At 42.4% G+C, this 16,099-nt stretch overlaps 1 protein-coding gene across 1 annotated transcript in view; it reads left to right on the forward strand.

Moving 5' to 3' along the window:
• Positions 1-5,534: 5,534 nt before the first annotated feature.
• The window catches only part of LOC149322050 (dynein axonemal heavy chain 9-like), a 261,190-nt gene continuing 250,625 nt past the window's right edge, over positions 5,535-16,099 (forward strand). The window contains exons 1-6 of the mRNA XM_089533794.1: positions 5,535-5,626; positions 6,493-6,631; positions 7,527-7,814; positions 10,340-10,550; positions 15,215-15,342; positions 15,453-15,561. Of these exons, the coding sequence (XP_089389920.1) occupies positions 5,568-5,626; positions 6,493-6,631; positions 7,527-7,814; positions 10,340-10,550; positions 15,215-15,342; positions 15,453-15,561 (934 nt within the window). The 5' untranslated portion in view covers positions 5,535-5,567. The remainder of the gene's footprint in view (positions 5,627-6,492; positions 6,632-7,526; positions 7,815-10,339; positions 10,551-15,214; positions 15,343-15,452; positions 15,562-16,099) is intronic.

Raw genomic sequence — 16,099 nt, forward strand, 5'->3', positions numbered from 1 at the left:
ATGGTCTGCTCCTGGCAGTGACTGTCCTCTAGTTCCTGAATGATACAGCCCTCTTCAACTTCGGGCCCAAACAGACAAGCCAAAATAAAGCTGCTTCGGGTCACTTTGGAGGTATGCTGTTTAAATGTTGCATGCGTCCTAAGAGGCCGGAAGCTGTGACAAAGCCATACTTCAGTCCTAAGTACTGGAGCACAGTTTCTGACCTCTTAAAATGCATGTGTCATTTAAACAGCATACCTCCAAAGTGACCTAAAGCAGCTTTATTTGGGCCTGTCTGTTCGGGCCCTTCCTTGGCAATTTTGTCTTGTTGATTCTGTAAAATCAATTCTCCCCTTGTTCTACTCAGGAAGTCTTCATGCTCTCTGATACACTGAATAGTATCAGTCAGTTGCTGAAGTGTGCTGACTTTCTCTTCCAAGAGAGAACCACAAGTTTGTACTTGCTGGAAGTGTACTCAGAGAGGTTTTCTGGCAAGAAAACAAACATTGCACACACATTACAGGAGATGACTACAGTCCCATCTGCTTGCATACCTGCAGTTAATCCCCCCCCCCCTTTTTTTAGACTGTAGTAACTTTTTGGAATACAACTAGCTATTGACTTAAATGCTTGCTTTCTCTTCCGTTCCAGCTTTTTTCCTGCTCACAGCTACTTTAGCAAAGGTTCTTGGGAAGAGGAAAAGGTTCTCTTCCTCCTTGTATGCTGACTCAAAAGCTTGATTCCTCACCCAGTCCAGCTTCCTTTCTATTCATGGTGACTTTAGCACAGGTTGTTGGGAAAGATACTAGGGCCCCATTCCCATTGGGCAAAAAAAGCAGCTTATTTTGCTGCGATTCTGACTCAGATTCTGACTCGGATTCTAACTCGAATCTGACCCATCGTTCCCATTAAAAACGGGTGCAAACAGACCCGGGGTTTTTTTTACCCCTGTTTTTATTTCCATTGGTATTTTCCCTGTGGTAATTTGAAGTGGGTTATTTTGCTCCTCATTCCCATTGCCCTTCCAGAATCTCTTTTTTTTAAAGCAGCTGTCAATCAAGCGCTTAAGCACTTGACGTCACAGCCAATCAGCTGCTTAGGCGCTTTTCCCCTCTGGGAAAGGGAAAAGGGAGCCTCTATTCACCCCAAATCCCTTTGGGTCCCAGGCTCTTCTGTGTCTCCCCGTAGTTCCTCTGGGAAAGAGAGAAGAGGAGCCTCTCTTTGCCCCCAATCCCTTGGTGTCCAGCCTCTTCTGTGTCTCCCCATAGTTCCCCTGGGAAAGAGAGGAGCCTCTCTTTGCCCCAATCCCTTGGTGTCCAGCCTCTTCTGTGTCTCCCCATAGTTCCCCTGGGAAAGAGAGAAGAGGAGCCTCTCTTTGCCCCAATCCCTTGGTGTCCAGCCTCTTCTGTGTCTCCCCATAGTTTCTCTGGGAAAGAGAGAAGAGGAGCCTCTCTTTGCCCCCAATCCCTTGACGTCCAGCCTCTTCTGTGTCTCCCCATCGTTCCCCTGGGAAAGAGAGAAGAGGAGCCTCTCTTTGCCCCAATCCCTTGGTGTCCAGCCTCTTCTGTGTCTCCCCATAGTTCCTCTGAGAAAGAGAGAAGAGGAGCCTCTCTTTGCCCCCGATCCCTTGACGTTCAGCCTCTTTTGTGTCTCCCCATAGTTCCCCTGGGAAAGAGAGAAGAGGAGCCTCTCTTTGCCCCCAATCCCTTGACGTCCAGCCTCTTCTGTGTCTCCCCATAGTTCCTCTCCCCATAGTTCCTCTGGGAAAGAGAGAAGAGGAGCCTCTCTTTGCCCTCAGTCTCTTGGCGTCCAGCCTCTATTCGAGCTAAACCCCTTGCATCCAAGGCTCTTCTGTGTCTCCCCAGACTCCCTTGAGGAAAGAGAGAAGAGGAGCCTCTATTCCCCTCAAATCCCTTGGCATCCAGGCTCTTCTGTGTCTTCTCATAGTTCCTCTGGGGAAGAGAGAAGGCACCTCTATTTACCCCAAATCCCTTTGGCTCCCAGCCTCTTCTGTGTCTCCCCATAGTTCCTCTGGGAAAGAGAGAAGAGGAGCCTCTCTTTGCCCCCAATCCCTTGGCATGCAGCCTCTTCTGTGTCTTCCCGTAGTTCCTCTGTGAAAGAGAGAAGAGGAGCCTCTCTTTGTCCCCAATCCCTTGGCGTCCAGCCTCTTCTGTGTCTTCCCGTGGTTCCTCTGGGAAAGAGAGAAGAGGAGCCTCTCTTTGCCCCCAATCCCTTGGTGTCCAGCCTCTATTCGAGCTAAATCTCTTGCATCCAAGGCTCCTCTGTGTCTCCCCAGACTCCCTTGAGGAAAGAGAGACGAGGAGCCTCTATTCATCTCAAATCCCTTGGTGTACAGGCTCTTCTGTGTCTTCCCATAGTTCCTCTCGGGAAGAGAGAAGGAGCCTCAAATCATCCCAAATCCCTTTGCCTCCCCTATTGCTCCCTGGGCTGTCTGGGGGGGGGGGGTGATCATGCAGGCATGTACTGCAAAGCCCATCTGCTGCTCAGGCGCTGAGGCAGAGACAAAAAAAAGTTTTAAATGGTGTTGAATGGGTCTCCTCATACATCGGTCTGTGAATGTGGAGCAGAGGGGAGGTTGCAGGGGGAGTAATGTGTTTACTGCATTTGGAGCTCAATGTAGCGCAATCGCCTTACCCTGCTTACCAATACACTGGGGGAAAGGATATGCGAACTGAAGAAAATGGTGCTGATGATGCAGAAAGAGAACAAAGAGAGTGACACCTCCAGGCCAGCCCCTTGAACGCTGCTCCTCCCATCTCCAGGTTCCCGAATCAGATACCCTTGTCATTCCCATTCGTATGCCGCGAATCAGACTCAGGAGGCACAGGAAAACTAGCTAAAAAGCCGCTGTTTTTTAAACCGGTTTATCGACCTATAATTCGGGTTGTTTAGGATAATTCAATTCAGATTCGAATTCCAATGGGAACAATATCGGAGCAATGCGGGTCAAATGTGCGCTCAAATGGAAACGATGCACCCATGATTCGTGTCCTGATCCATGTTATAGGCCAGTGGGAATGGGGCCTAGGATGAGCTACACTTCTTCCTGGATCCATAGCAACCCATATGTTTTTTATTTGGTAATGCCAAGATCACATGTTGGTTTTTGTTGCAGTAGGAATTCTTAAGGTACCTTGACACAGCTCCATTTTCTGGATCAAAGTGCATTTTTAAGGCAATAAGCCCTAAAACCAAAATACATTGTTGAAGCTCTGCTAGAATGCTTACATAATAAGTTTCTGCCTGTAGTGGTGATCAGCATGTAATCAAATCTCTATGGCACAATTCCACCAGTGAAAGAGACAGGACCATTTAGGGGTATAATCTTTTTCATATTGACTAGCACCCTGATCTGGAGATGTGCACCAAAATCCAGGTGATAGCAGAAACACTCAAGTGATTCATCAAAGGAAAATGGAACTTCAAGGATATATCCACATAACTATAGTCAGTTGCCTGGGCAGGGATACTGGATTTGTGTCTGCATATAACTAGCCTCTGTTGAACGTATTAGTATGCACAGACCAAGAAAGAATTTAGAATTTCATTAGAGGAGAAAGGAGGTATACTCATGTAGCCGATGCAGCTTTTTTCTATTAACTTGGCTATTCAGATAAAATGAGCAATGTCACTGTGAATTCATCACTATGGTTTCAAATATGATTTGGAATATAAAAACTATTTGGATGTGCCTGATGTGCACCATGAGTATCTTAGAATAGTAATTAATTGTTTGCATTTGATGACAGACTATTAATACTGAGATTAAGTTAATAAAGATGAAGCTGGTTTTTTCCTTGTCTCAGAAAATAGCTCAATAGAAAAAAAATCATAACATTTAGCTTTACAAAGGTAATACAGTAGTTGATTGATAAATCCAGGATTCATAGGTATGAGCTGTACAAAAAGACAAAACAGGAAAGCATAAAGATACTGAGCAAACAGAAATATGTTGTATGAAATGTACTGCATTCCCCACTAAACATTCAAAGCATCAGCTCACAAAATCTCACTTCACTTTGAGGTCAATTAAAATTATACCTATTGATAACTAGAATGTGTGGATATAATATTGTAGGCCCAGAGCAGTGGGTATTTTATTTAATAAGATTTTTGCCTGTGATGTTGGAGGTGCAAATCCATTACACACTGGGATAGATGCATGCTATCGTAAAATATACTGAGACACATTTTAGATGCCTTGGACAATTTGTATTTCTTTTTTCTTGGGGCCAGTTAATCCTGGCAGCTATCTCAACCCAGGCTCATTTTGAATAGTACTGGTTTGGAATATGACTTTAGCAATGACAGCAGATTTCTCATTCCTGCTTTCATGAATTCATGATAAATGTTGTTGCTGAATTATCTCATGTGTGGCAACTTCTTACACCAGCCTTCAAGTTCTGTCAATAATAGGAAAGGCTCTTTGATCTAACATTTTATGTTCAAGCAATCATGATGGTCACTGTTGTAATCATAGTTGAGAAGAGACAGAGGAACACCCTAAAGCTGTTTATGGGATCAACTTCCTACAGGGTAGCAACCACACTAGTACTGTTGCTCATATTTGTAGGTCATGTGGCTATATCAGAGCTTCCACAGTTGTAATTTTTTCTGTAACACTGGTGAGTTGTGATCTCCTAAAATATATTTTAGAAAGGCCAATATTTGAGGATGATAAATATGCCTTTTTTGTTATTTGGGTGAGAGGAAGAGTTTGTACTGGAACTGGTTCTGTTTTACATTCCAGAAACAATATGGAGATTGCTCATGGTGAGCAGTGAGCTAGTTATAATTGTAGTTCACATATTATGTGGTATGGTCAGGATGAAAGATGATCATGGATAGCTCCAGAAATACATTGGGCATCAAAATGGCAAATAAGCTTTAATGTAAACAGATATACACTGAAGCACATTGGGGTCACCCTCCCCACTCCCAACCCCTCTGTATATGCACATACATACAGACACACCCTGAGAGAATCTGAAATGGGTATGAGTCTTTAGAAAAAACAACAACACCTTGGGGTTGGTATGAATATCTTAAGTAGCAAACCATTATACAAAAGTGGTGAAAAAGGCACATTTCATGTTGGGCATTATTAGAACAGGTATTGAAAAATAAAGTCCCTAGTACTGTAATGCTACTCCATACATGTGTGTAGTTATGTGAAGCTACATTGCAATAAAATGTTTTTGGTTTCTCCATCTCAAAAAGGGAATTATAATGCTATAAAAATAAAACATTTTGGGTGCTGCAGTACTTTTTTTTTAAAAAAAGAAACAGTAATGTGTTTCCTTTCAATTAAGAGCAACCTTTTCAAGTTCTGATATGTTGCAGCGTGGACACATTAGTTGAATTCTAGTGTGTACTATGATTTCTTTTTGTGCATTTGCACATTTCATTAAATCTTCTGGGCTGGTTTGTAGTGTTCTTATGAATGTTCCAATTTTTTCTTATTTTAGGTGAAAAGTATTCAGGATGCCATAAGAGACAAAAAACAGAGTTTTAATTTCCTTGGGGAAGAGATTAAATTGGTTCCTTCTGTTGGTATATTCATTACCATGAATCCTGGCTATGCAGGTCGTACAGAGCTGCCTGAGAATTTGAAAGCTCTTTTCAGGTAAAACACAGATCTATTTTCTTCCAGAGTCTATGAAGTGTGTGTCTGCTGCTGATATTAGTGTGTCAAAATGTTTACCTCATTCCTTCTTGCAGTAGTCCTGTATGGACTACTCCCATTGTTCCTATTCTAGAGAAGGAAAACTGAGACTATGTAGCAATCTGCTGATGAATAATTCATTGAGGCTTTAACTACCATGGAAATTAGATCTGAATTTCCAAGCTCTGTATCCAACAGTATTGACCATTGTGTCTTATGTAAGCATCTCCCTTTTGCCTTGGTGAAGACAAGAGAAGCAGGCATAATGTGTTGCTTCTGAGTTTTAACCCAGTTAGCTTTGGTGAATGGGGCCAATCCTTGTCCAGAGTCCATAGACTATACAAAATGCATCAATTTGTATACTTAGTGGATTCCATCCTGGTTCTAATAGTGCAAACATCTTGCTTCTCAGCATTCATTTTACAAAAAACATATTGTTATTTGAATATTTTATCATTATGAAACTGCAGAGGAGGTGCAGTTAATCACTGCATTAGATTAGTATACTGCTTATTTTGTCTGAGTCCTGTCTCTGGTGCTGGATATTTCAGTTTGTATACAATCTATTCCCAGTGCATTTTGAACAGAGATCAGCAAATACATTGCATGGCAGAAGGCCCTAGGCTCAGTCTTTGTCATCTTAAAAGTTCTGTGCTTAAAATGTTCAAGGAGTAGCTGTTATGGAAAAACCCTTCTTTTCCTGAAACCTTGGAGAGTTATTGCCAGTTTGAGAAGAGACTATGTTGGACACAATGGACCTGTTTTATGAGCTGGTATAAGGCAACTTCCTTATACAATTTGGTTATATATCTGGATTTTTTTCTTAGACCTTGTGCAATGGTTGTGCCAGACTTTGAGCTGATCTGTGAAATCATGCTGGTGGCAGAAGGATTCATAGAAGCCAGGTTGTTAGCTAGAAAGTTCATTACCCTTTATCAATTATGCAAAGAACTACTTTCAAAGCAAGTAAGTATGTTTCCTTACTGTGTATAATATCACACAACAGTTAGATTTTAATTATATGAGCCACTCAAATTATGTATATCACTTTTGTTCCTATTCTTCCTCTCAAAGGCATTTTGAGGTGTCAGATGGGAACAGTTGCTTTCCTTGGTGTTCTTTTTCCTCTCTCCTCTCCTCTCCTCTCCTCTCCTCTCCTCTCCTTCATATTCCAGAGAAGAAAAGAAGTGAGGATCTCTCTGGGTCCTGCTGATGCTAGAATTGAGGTCTTCCAAGCATAATTTCTCATGATTTTTTGTTTGGTTTAGGCTCATTTCATCTCCTTACTTTGCTTTTTTCACCTTACTAATTCTGTACTGCCTATCTCTTGGCATATAAAGGTCCCTAAAGCCCTTCCAGGAAAAAAAAGCTGGGGATCAAAGTAAAAATAAGATGAAGGCTGGTTTCTGCTCTTTTGATAACATGCTGAGATCTGCAGATACTGGACTAAATGAGATGCTTTGTTAAATATGTAGAATGCAACTGAAGCTCTCTTCTTACTTTCCAAGTGAACTTTTGAGCTGCCAGTCTAGATTCAAACCACTATCTATGGATCAGGGAAGTTTCCAGAGGATGCTGGTCTGCAAATCCCATCTGCCCTAGCCAGCATAGCCAGTTGTGAGAAATGCTGGCAGCTTGTAGACCAATGATACCAGTGGAGAGTTTTGTCAATGGAGGGTTCAGCTCCATGGCAAATGAAAGGTTACCTGTGCATGGTGGTTATGATTCAAATTGCAATTACTTGAAAGTAAAATAGCAAGTGAGACTCAGTTGCATGCTGCGTATTTATCGCAGTGCTTTCCCAGCGTTTGCAGGCTTACGTATGAATGGATTACCCTCTTGTCCTTCCCTATCCAACTAGGATCACTATGACTGGGGTTTACGTGCGATTAAGTCAGTCCTGGTTGTTGCCGGATCCCTCAAGAGGGGAGATCCAGACCGTCCTGAAGATCAAGTGCTGATGCGCTCCTTGAGGGATTTCAATGTTCCAAAGATTGTGACTGATGACATGCCTGTGTTTATGGGCCTGATAGGGGACCTCTTTCCTGCTTTGGATGTCCCCAGAAAACGAGACCTCAGTTTTGAATCTTTTGTAAAGCAAGCCATCCTGCAACTCAAGCTGCAACCAGAGGACAACTTTGTGCTCAAAGTAAGGCTGAGACTTTCATTCTTACCAGCTTTAATGTGGTAGATAGGGATTTGGTATCTTCTTGCCTGTCATAGAACAAACTCCTCTTTACTCTGTAAAGAAAATAATTTGTTAAGGACTCTGTGTACAGCTTTGCCTCTGGTGCTAATTTTTTGTGTTATGTTTTCTTTAAGTTTTTTGCTGTTTGCTCATTAGTGTATCTTTGTTGTTTCCTGATCTGTTCTAGGACCCATTTGTTTGTCTTTTTGGCCATCCACACTATCCTCAGCAGTCTTCTCCAGAACCACTTTTCAAATGACTTGCTTGTCTTTCGATCGGCTTTCTTCACTGTCCAGTTCTCACATCCATAGATAGCAATGAGGAATACAATGGTTTGGACAAGTCTAATTTTAGTGTTTAATGGGTTTTAGAAAAGATCAAGCCTGAAAGCGAAGATGACTGAATTGAGGTTGTTGTACTTTGGCCACATCATGAGAAGACAATACTGCTAGGAAAGGTGGAAGACAGTAGAAAGAAAGGAAGACCGCACACCAGATGATTAGACTCAATCAGGAAGGACCCTGAACATGGACCTGGACCTGGAACTGGACTTGCAGGACCTGAGCAGAGCAGTTGAGGGTAGGGGGTCTTGGAGATGTCTCATCCACAGTGTTGCCATGAGTTGAGCTTGACATGAAGGCAGTTAACAACAACAACATTGTTTCCTAGCGGAGAGAATGAGATCCTCCTTAGTTTGGGTTGCTCCTGTTTCTTGCAGGTAGAGTTTCTGTCCCAAAAATCCTAGGGGTGCAAGGTGGATTCAGGAAAGGCAGAGACACTGGGGATCACACTGCAAACACACACTGGATAATGAAGTACACCAGAGAATTTCATAAGAAAGCCTACATGTGCTTTATTGACTACAGCAAAGCCTTTGACTGCATAGATCATGAAAAGCTATGCACTAACATGCAATTGTTGTAATGCATACTCTGTACTCAAGACAAGAGGCTGCCATTAGAACAGAATGTGGAGAAACAGAATGGTTCCCAATCAGCAAAGGGATGAGGCAAGATTGCATTCAATCACACAATTTATTTAACCTGTATGCAGAAAACATCATACACAGAGCAGGCTGATTCAGAGGCAGGAGGAGTGAAGGGAATCAAGATAGGAGAAAGGAGCATTAACATAAGATATGCAGATGACACAATACTACTAACAGAAACAAAGATCTAGAGCAATTACTTTGTAAGGTCAAAGAGGAAAGTGCTAAGATAGGATTAATGCTATCATTAAAAAAATGATTACAGAAGATCTAAAAGAATTTACCTTAGACAATGAGAAAATTGAAATAGTAAAAGAGTTCTCATAACTTTGTTCAAATATTGATGAGCAGAGACTGTAGTCAGGTAGTCAGAAGTCTTGGATTAGTAAGGGCAACTATGAAAGACCTAGACAAGATCATAAAGTGTAAAGGCATAACTCTGAACACTAAAGTGAGGATTGTCCAAGCCATTTTATTCCCCATCATCTTGTATGGATGTGAGAGCTGGACAGTGAAGTAAGCCAATAGGAAGGTAATCAACTCATTTAAGATATGGTGTTGGGGAAAAGTACTGAGAATACTATGGATGGCCAAGAAGGCAAACAAATGGGTGTTAGAACAGATCAAGCTGGAACTCCCTCTGAAAGTCAAGATGACTAAATTGAAGCTGTCCTACGTTGGCTGCATTATGTGGAAAAATTAATCATTAGAAAAGACAATGATGTTAGGAAAGTTGGAAGGCAGTAGAAAGAGAGGAAAACTGCACACCAGATGGTTAGACTCGATCAGAGAATACACGGTCCGGAGCCTGCAGGACCTGAGCAGAGAGACTGAGGACAGGGGGACTTGAAGATTTCTCATCCACAGGGTCGCAATGAGTCAAGGTTGACTCAAGGGCAGTTAACAACAACAACAAGGGTTTCTGTCTAGATCTGATTCCTGGTTTGTGACCTTTCATCTGGAGAAGAACTGTTTATTTTTTCTTCTTGCTGACATGGATGATGAATTGCCATTTGTGGAACTAAGATGTTGTACCCTTGAATTTCTTGTAAAGTTTAGACAGTTGGCTCTTCCTATCCATGGGCTTGCCATCCACAGATTGGAGTATTCATGGGTGGCCTCGACCTGTTTTCCTCAATGACGGTGCGTGTACATGGCCATGCCAATGCAGTTGCACACATGTCACACCACTATTGAGGAGAATGACACTTGAGGTTCTGCAGAATTTGCCATCTGTGTTGGTGGTGGTGGGGCACTCTGGAATGAAATCCCTGTGGATATTATTATTATTAATAATAATAATAATATAAAATGTATTTATATTTTCCGCCTCTCCCTGCGGATTGAGGCGGGATAACAACCGAAGGGCTAACTGTACATAATTCTGAAGTGAATTTACATTATGAAAACTGTTATGGCTGATTAATGAAATAGGACACTGCACGGTCCCTTTCCACTTGTAACATGGTGTCTTTTTCTCATTGGTTTTTTTATTCAGGTGGTGCAGCTGGAAGAGCTCCTGGCAGTTCGACACTCAGTCTTTGTGGTGGGCAATGCGGGTACAGGCAAGTCTCAGGTGCTGAAATCTCTGAACAAAACTTACCATACCATGAAGCGACGGCCCGTTTGGACAGATCTCAATCCAAAGGCAGTTACCAATGATGAGCTCTTTGGCATTATTAACCCAGCTACAAGAGAATGGAAAGATGGTGAGCTTATTCTTACATCTCAGTCCCCACTGTTACCATCGCCACATGCATACACATGCACATACATATCCAAGTGCACATGCACATATCTACACTCACACACAGTAACTGTAAGTGTGAGTTTTTTTCTCATTGGCACTTAGAGCTTTCCCAGTGTTTTCTATTGCATATCTCTCCTCTTTGTCACACTTTTGTACGTTCATACTTCCATGAAAAGTAATAACTCTTTTGCTCTCTGGTGATCCAGACTACTATTGTTCTACTTTTCTCATCTCTGCTTTCATGCAGGCTTCTCCAGAGACACTTAATTTTTTTTTAAAAAATTCCTTGCATTCTAAAATTGCTTCAGTCTCCCCTCCCCTCCCTTAATCTTTTTCTAAGGAAAATATTTTTACCCATCACATGTACATTTTGGAAATACATAATCTCTTTCCACACTTTCATAACTAGGACTCATAGCTAGGACAGTAAATACTACAAAAAGTTTGCCTTTGCAACTTGGAAGGATGGTGTGGGGGCCCACAAGATACTCCCTTAATTTGTGTGTAGCACGACTTTGAATTACACGGATCTAGGTAGCCTGAGGTCAGAGAGCCTGGAAGGGGAGAGAGCAAGTGAGCATGTGCAAATAATAATAATAATAATAATAATAATAACAACAACAATAATAATAATAATAATAATAAAAATATCTCACACTCATAGTAGCTCATAGTTTAAAAGAATGATACAATTAAAACCTACTAAAAGAGAGCATTAAAATAGAATTAAACTATTTGCAGTATTAAAACAAGTCAACTTCAATAAAAGAATAAATTACAATTAAAAAGATTTAAAAGCTGTTAAAACAGTTCACTTAAAACAATACAGCAGCTCTTGGCACATTCTTTTAAATCTTTCTGGTTTAAAAATATGTCAGAATAAAAAGGTTTTAACCTGGCCCCAGAAGGACAACAAAGAAGGATACATTCTGGCCTCCCTGGGAAGAGAGTTCCAGAGTCTAGGGGCAGCCACCAAGAAGGTCCTTTCTCATGTCCCCACTAATCATGCTTGTGATGGTGGTGGGACTGAGAGAAGGGCCTCTCATGATGACCTCAGAGCCTGAGCCGGCTCATGAAGGGAGATACAGTTTGCCAAATAGCCTGGAACTGAGCCATATAGGGCTTTATAGGTCATAACTGCACTTTGAATTGTGGAAACAAACCGGCAGTCAATAGAGCAGTTTCAACAGGGGTGTAGTATGAAGTTGTAATCTATGTTTATTTTAGGGTATGCTGATCACATTCTCTGTGGGTGTTCTTAGTTGTAGAATTGAATGTAGAGCTCTGTGCTCACCTCATAATCTCTTAACACGCTTATTGAACAGATGGACTTTCTAGATTAATTTGACCATTACTCTGTCAATCATGTTAATTTTGGACTCCTGACCTGTTAGTTCACCCACTAGCTTCACATATAGAATATTGGAGTTTTCCCAGCCCCGTTTCAGTGGGTTGACCCTGTGTATATAAATGAAGCTGGGGAGAGTTCTGCATAGTGCCCTTATCTTGATTCTGGTGCCTTCCTTGCATTGTGGTTTTCTGGCACTCCAGAGACCCATCTCCTGTCCAAATACTGTGTGTCAGAATCTTCTGGAAAAACTGCAATTCTTGTTGTTACTCACCTCTCTCCTCTGTCTAGTTTGGCCATCCCCTTATATTGGCATGTAGTAGATGTTACATCTGCCAACACTGCATAATTGAGCTACCTTCTCATTGATCTTAGAGACAGTTTCACTTGTCTAGGCCAGAGCTTTTTAGCCTATTCAGGCATGTCATTCCTAATCATCTTATTAGCAAGTGTGAGAGAAAGAATAGATGAGGAACATAGTTGGCTGAAAGAGGGTTTATGGTCCAAGCTGTCAGCTCTGGCCATGTAATGAGACTGTACAGTTATGTTATAGTCACTTCTCAGGTTGATGATGAAAATACAGAGGAATCTAGAATACACACCCAACTCCAAATCCAAATGAACAGATTGGCTTAGAAACAAACATTAAGAAGTACTACAGAAATACAAAGCTGATACACTGATGCAAACATATAACACTGGGCTATTTTACTTGTTAATTGTAGACAGGGATATTTCATGTGTATCTGTCAGGACTGGGTTAATCCTGCCATGATATTGTGCTGGGCAATCCTGTTATGTATCGTGTGTTAGATCCAGATGTGACGTATGATATTATAATATATATCGTTTCAAGTGGAAGGTATGACTTGGAGGTATTGCTTCATATATGTGAGTATATAAAATGGTTGTATTGGTTTAATAACAATAGCAAGTACATTTCTATATCACTTATCAGTACACTTAAGCACTCCCTAAGCAGTTTACAATGTGTAAGCCAATTGCCCACAACAATCTGGGTACTTATGGCGGGTTACAGACTGCCCGTTTGGGGCGGCATGCACCCGCCCCTTTCCCTGGGGTGTTGGGGCCTCAGTTGCCAGACCGGCAGCCTCCAAGGCCCCAATCCGCCGCTTTGCAGGCTGTGGGGAAGCGGCAAAAGGCCGCTTCCCCGCAGCCTGGAAAGGGGTGTCCTTGGGGCTTCAAGCCCCAAGGACACCCCGCAGCGGCGGGGAGGAGGAGAAAGGGGCCACTTGGCCCCTTTCTCCCTTGCGTTGCTGGGCGCGGCCGTCTGAAGGCTGCGCCCAGCGACGCAAAGCAGAGCCGCAAACCAGGAAGGAGCTTCGAAACGGAGCTCCTTCCTGCTCCGCGCAAAGGGTGCACTAAGGGGCCTGGCGTGGAGCGATGACGTCACATCCGCGCCGCCTCATATAGAGGCGGCGCGGTTGTGACGTCGTCATGGCGGCCCCCATGTGGAAGGGGAGCTGCCATTTTGTACGGACTCAGTCCGTACTAGGGTTAGGGGGTGCGGAAGCACCGCACCTTCCTAACCCTAGTACGGACTGACTCCGTACTTTCATGGCGGTCTGTAACCCGCCTATATTAGCCACCTCAGAAGGATGCAAAACTGAATCGACCCTGAGCCCCTGGCTGATATTGAACTCACAACCTTGTGATTTGTGAGTGACTGGCTACAGTACAGGCATTTAACCACTGTGCCACTGAGCTCTGACAAACAGGTAACCTAGATTAATAGTTATGTAGATAGCAAAATGTATGATGCTCTTATATAATTTAAATATGTTAATACATATTCTAAGACAGTTTCAGAGAGAAGGTTTGTATTGTTTGGGTTTGCTGAATGCTTTGTAAAGGAATGCATGGCAGTGTTTTTCCTTTTTGGCTATCAACTTTTATGGCTGTTAGAACTACCGTATATACTTATGTATAAGTCAATCTCATGTATAAGTCAAGGGCAGGTTTTGGGGTCAAAATCATGGATTTTGATATGACCCGTGGATAAGTCGAGGGTCAAACCAAGGTGCATGTAACAAAAAATCTAAATGGAGGGGGGGGGAACACACTTTGCTCCCTCCTTCTCCCTCTCTGGACTTCTCCCAAGGGTCACAGTCTGGGTGTGCAAAAGGTGGACACAAACCTCCAATTTCCCTCCCTTCCCCACAGCCTTCCCCAAGGCTGATGGCTTGCAAAAAGGGGGAAAGAGACCTCCCATTTCCGTCCTCTCTCTCTTCCCTCCCTTCTCCATAGCTTTCCCAAGGCTCACAGGGAGGCATTACTGTATTGATCGGTATATACATCTACCTAAGATTTTGGAGTCCATTTTTGGGCATAAATTTTTTGATGTTTAGACGTGTATATATGGTAGGCAAAACCTCCCTGGAAAAGAAGGAAAAACAACCACAGAAGAACCAAATGTTTTAAGAACAGTGAAATGGTTAAGCCTGCCAATATTTTGAGGTGGAGCTAATGCCTTTCAAATGCTTTTATTTGATGTATGTGTTCTTGTTCTTTAGTTCTGTCCAAAGATGCCTTACTAGCCACTTCTACTCCTCTGTGACTGAAGAAATAAACAGCTTACTGATTATCCATAGAAGCCTGATTTACTGTGTCTGTGGGGAGAGCTTAACTAGTTCAACTAGTTCTAACAGAATCTGCTTTATGTACAATACAGGAACACACTGTAGGCAGAAGCAGGTGCACACGAATATTCTTAATAGCGAGTTATTTAAAGTGAACTAGCAATCAAAAGGTTTTTTCAAGAGAAAAGAGCATGTTGCACAAAGGAAGACTGTCTGTTACTCTTACTGTGAGGATAGCATCGTGTGACAATTCTGCAAGCTAAGAATGTGAACCTTCAACTATGGCTATATTGCTTCTCTGAAGAAGACAATGCCAGTTTGGGCAAAAAGTGGGGACCAAAGCCACAGTAAAATGCTTTTCAAAATTACCATTTCTTCTTTCCTCTTTTATTCTACTACCTAAGACTTCCCCTGCATTGTCCTTAATCATACTCAGCAATATTAAGTGATGTGGGATTATTATTCAGTGAGATTGTTTGATCACATTTACTCATTACTTTCTAAAGAAGATTCCATGCATCTCCTGATGTTTTTGTAATTATCAGATTTAACAAACTCCATTTAGTTTTTACTTTACTTGTTTGTATGCAATCTTAATCAAATCCTTGCAAGTCATTAGACAGAGAGCAGATAGGGTCCTTTGAAGAACCCACTGAGTGTCTGCAATCTCTTTAGGGTTGTTCTCATCGATTATGCGAGACCTAGCTAATGTTACACACGAAGGCCCCAAATGGATTGTGTTGGATGGTGATATTGATCCAATGTGGATTGAGTCTCTGAATACTGTTATGGATGATAATAAGGTAAGACACAATTAACAAGATAACATGTATTGTGTTTCACATGTTGCTGACGTGTTTCAGGCTCACATTGCTCTTTGTGTGTTAAAATTAACCAGCTCTGTTCTTTGCAGGTGCTCACTCTAGCAAGCAATGAAAGGATCCCCCTCAATCCCACCATGAGGCTGCTGTTTGAGATCAGTCACTTGCGGACTGCCACCCCAGCTACTGTTTCCAGAGCAGGTAGAAGACAGGGGAAAGAAAAGGAAGATGACATTTTCTTTAGCCTGGTAGACAGTAACGGGGGCTAGCTTTTTTATCACAGGCTCACACAGGCATCATATAAGGGGCATCCCTCTTCTTTCTTCAGTTCTTTGTCCTTTTTTTGGTCATGTCCCTGAGATGAATCTGGGGGTGCTTCTTGACTCTTCCCTTCACCTGACTGCTCAGGTGAATGCGACAGTCAAGAGTACCTGTCATCAGCTTCGGCTGATTCGTCAGCTGCGCCCATACCTGGCCCAGAGGGACCTTGAAACTGTTGTACACGCTCTGGTAACTTCGAGACTGGATTTCTGTAATGTACTCTACATGGGGCAACCCTTATACCTAACTCGGAAGCTGCAACTGGTGCAGAACATGGCAGCACGGCTGGTCACTGGTGCTCCCAGGACCAGCCATATAACACCCGTGCTTAAAGATCTCCATTGGCTGCCCATCCGCTTCCGAGCACAATATAAGGTGTTGGTTATTACCTATAAAGCCCTAAATGGCTTGGGTCCAG

This window comes from Sceloporus occidentalis, unplaced genomic scaffold (assembly GCF_023333645.1).
Source record: "Sceloporus occidentalis isolate IW3139 unplaced genomic scaffold, rSceOcc1.0.p SCAF_1, whole genome shotgun sequence".
NCBI classification, from domain to species: domain Eukaryota; kingdom Metazoa; phylum Chordata; class Lepidosauria; order Squamata; family Phrynosomatidae; genus Sceloporus; species Sceloporus occidentalis.